This window comes from Alligator sinensis, unplaced genomic scaffold (genome assembly GCF_000455745.1).
Source record: "Alligator sinensis unplaced genomic scaffold, ASM45574v1 scaffold170_1, whole genome shotgun sequence".
Taxonomy (NCBI): Eukaryota; Metazoa; Chordata; order Crocodylia; family Alligatoridae; genus Alligator; species Alligator sinensis.
Genome location: NW_005841863.1, coordinates 1,157,731 through 1,160,021, shown reverse-complemented (window position 1 = coordinate 1,160,021; position 2,291 = coordinate 1,157,731). Strand labels below are relative to the sequence as shown.

The following is a 2,291-nucleotide window of genomic DNA, read 5'->3' as shown; positions in this document are numbered from 1 at the left end:
CTGCTGAACAACAAAAGCTCTATGAGGAAGGCTTTGCAATTATCAGGAATTTAGAATGGACTGATGTTGTTGAATTGACTGTACTGGTAATGTCAAACAGTGCCCTCCAACAGAAGTTGGCAGCAGTGCTAATAAATTTTCTCACAAAAGAGCTAAATGCAGAAATACAGTATGGAGAATAAACCTTTCTGGAGACATTTTTTTCTTCCCTTTATAAAGAATTTTATTCAGACAACTGTGATCCTTTAACCTTGCAATTACTAATTATTGGTGGTAATTGTAAAGTCTAGAAAGTATAGTAGACAGGTTTAAGTATTATTTTGGTTTATATAAAAATTAGTCTAGATTACTGCATTATCCTAAAACTGACTTGCTGTGTAATTGACCATGGGTAACATTTTCAAAAGCATTTTAGTGGTATAGGGGCTTAACTTCCATTTTTTGAAAATGGGACTTGGGTCCTAAATCTACTTGGTTCTTTCTGAAAAGCCTTGCCTACTGTCTGCACTTATACTGTGAAGGTTGTTTGGAAGAATGAAGAGATTTTCTTCTGGTGATGTTCCTGAGCCTTTGTTTGGTCCCCATCATAACTTTATCATAATTCTTGAATCTTCTGTTTCCTTATAGCTGTATTATAAATCTGGCAAATGCAGAGTTGGATCTTATTGGAGGGAGTAGATAAATTGTGCACAGCAAGATTCACCATCTCCTATTTCATCTTAGAATTGGGGTTGGCACCTCAACCTTGCCTTATAGGGTAAAAATAACTTTCTCTGATTTGAAACTTGTTGAATCTGAACTGTAGGTGTTAATTGTTCCTCTCTTTTTCATTAAAATATTCTTAAGATGTGGAAGTACAATCAACAAATTTGAAAAGAACTCTTTAACTGAGCTGACCCATCTTGATTCCAGCAGTAATGTATGGATTTCTTGTAGAAAATAATGTTCCCCTGCACTCCTATAAAGTCTCCTGTTTGTGCTTGTGTGTGTGCTTTTTTAAAACAAATAAGTGGAAACTGGAAACTGAAATCTGAGCAAGAAGGTAGATTGTTACCACATCAACCATTACCTCCTGAATAATGGCGGTGTGGGATGTCCTCCCATCCAGGCTAAAGTTGCAGACTCCAGATGAAATCATGTTTGTTGTCTTCTCTTCACTATGAACAATGAAACAGCTATAGGACTGTACAAAGCTGTATAAAGGTGCCTTTTTTATATCTGAAAATCCTACAAGATAAGTGAAACTGTGTTTACATCCTGTTCTTTTCCTAGTAGCAGAATACAAATAAAGACTTTTTTCAGGTTTCTGGGGAATAGATTTTAATTAAAGTTTGCTGACTACCACTTTTGCTTTGGATTTATTTGTACAAATACAGCATGCTCTTAGCAGGCCCGTGTTCACCTCCCATCCCGCCAGAGTGAGAGAGCTTGGATGAGTGTTGTGTTCCTCACTCAAAAGTGAATACAGCCCAATAAATTGGAAAGCAGAACTGAAATGAGTCAGAACTGGATCAGTCCCAGTGCATTACACTGAAGCAGGAGTCTACATGTATGCAGTTTAGTTGACAATAGATGCAATACAGTTGGCATCTTAGAGGATTTTTTTCAGGTAAGCACAATTACCTGTGCATATTCATGCATTCTTTTGTCTCTTAGGAACAGCATAGCATCCAACATGTGCAAGATCTAGAACAATATAAATTAAATTGCCTTCATAATCGCAACGCTTAAATGAGATGTCACCAGAGATGACTGGGTAGTTTATAGAGGGGAGAGAGCATGCCACCTCAGGATCATGTATTCAAATGCAGCCAAAATCAGCACCAGCTTAAAGATAGCTGACATCTGGTTGTAACATGGCCCACATGAGAAAAGGTGATGACTTAGTCCATTTGCAATTATACTTTGTTCTTACATAGTCCTGTTCATCTGTAGACCTCAAAGCACTTTGCAAAGAGGTCACTGTCATTACCTCCATCTGTAAGACGCAGCAAGGTGCAGAAAATAGGGCCCCCCTAATCAGAAGTTTAATTTGGCCTACAAAGCACTTGTTAATGAAGCATAGAATTGGAGATGGGCAAATCCTCATGGATCATCTTGGCCCGTATTCTGTACAAATCCAGGAGGTACTACCTCTACCCAATCCCAGACAACTGCCTATCCAGCCTGGGCATGAAAAACTCTGGTGAAGGAGATTAACAGTTTCCCTGGGCAGCTGGTTGTATTTTCCTTCTGTCCTGATGGTTAAGATGCCTTTTCCTTAGATTTGTTCAGTTTGCTTTGTTACAGAG

General features: G+C 38.4%; 1 protein-coding gene across 1 annotated transcript in view; it reads left to right on the top strand.

The window, feature by feature from the left end:
• The window catches only part of CUNH19orf12 (chromosome unknown C19orf12 homolog), a 12,461-nt gene extending 11,117 nt beyond the window's left edge, over window positions 1-1,344 (top strand). The window contains 1 exon segment of the mRNA XM_006016598.2: window positions 1-1,344. This exon segment is cut by the window's left edge and continues 1 nt beyond it. Coding sequence (XP_006016660.1) covers window positions 1-182 — 182 coding nt within the window. The 3' untranslated portion in view covers window positions 183-1,344.
• The last annotated feature ends 947 nt before the right edge of the window (window positions 1,345-2,291 follow it).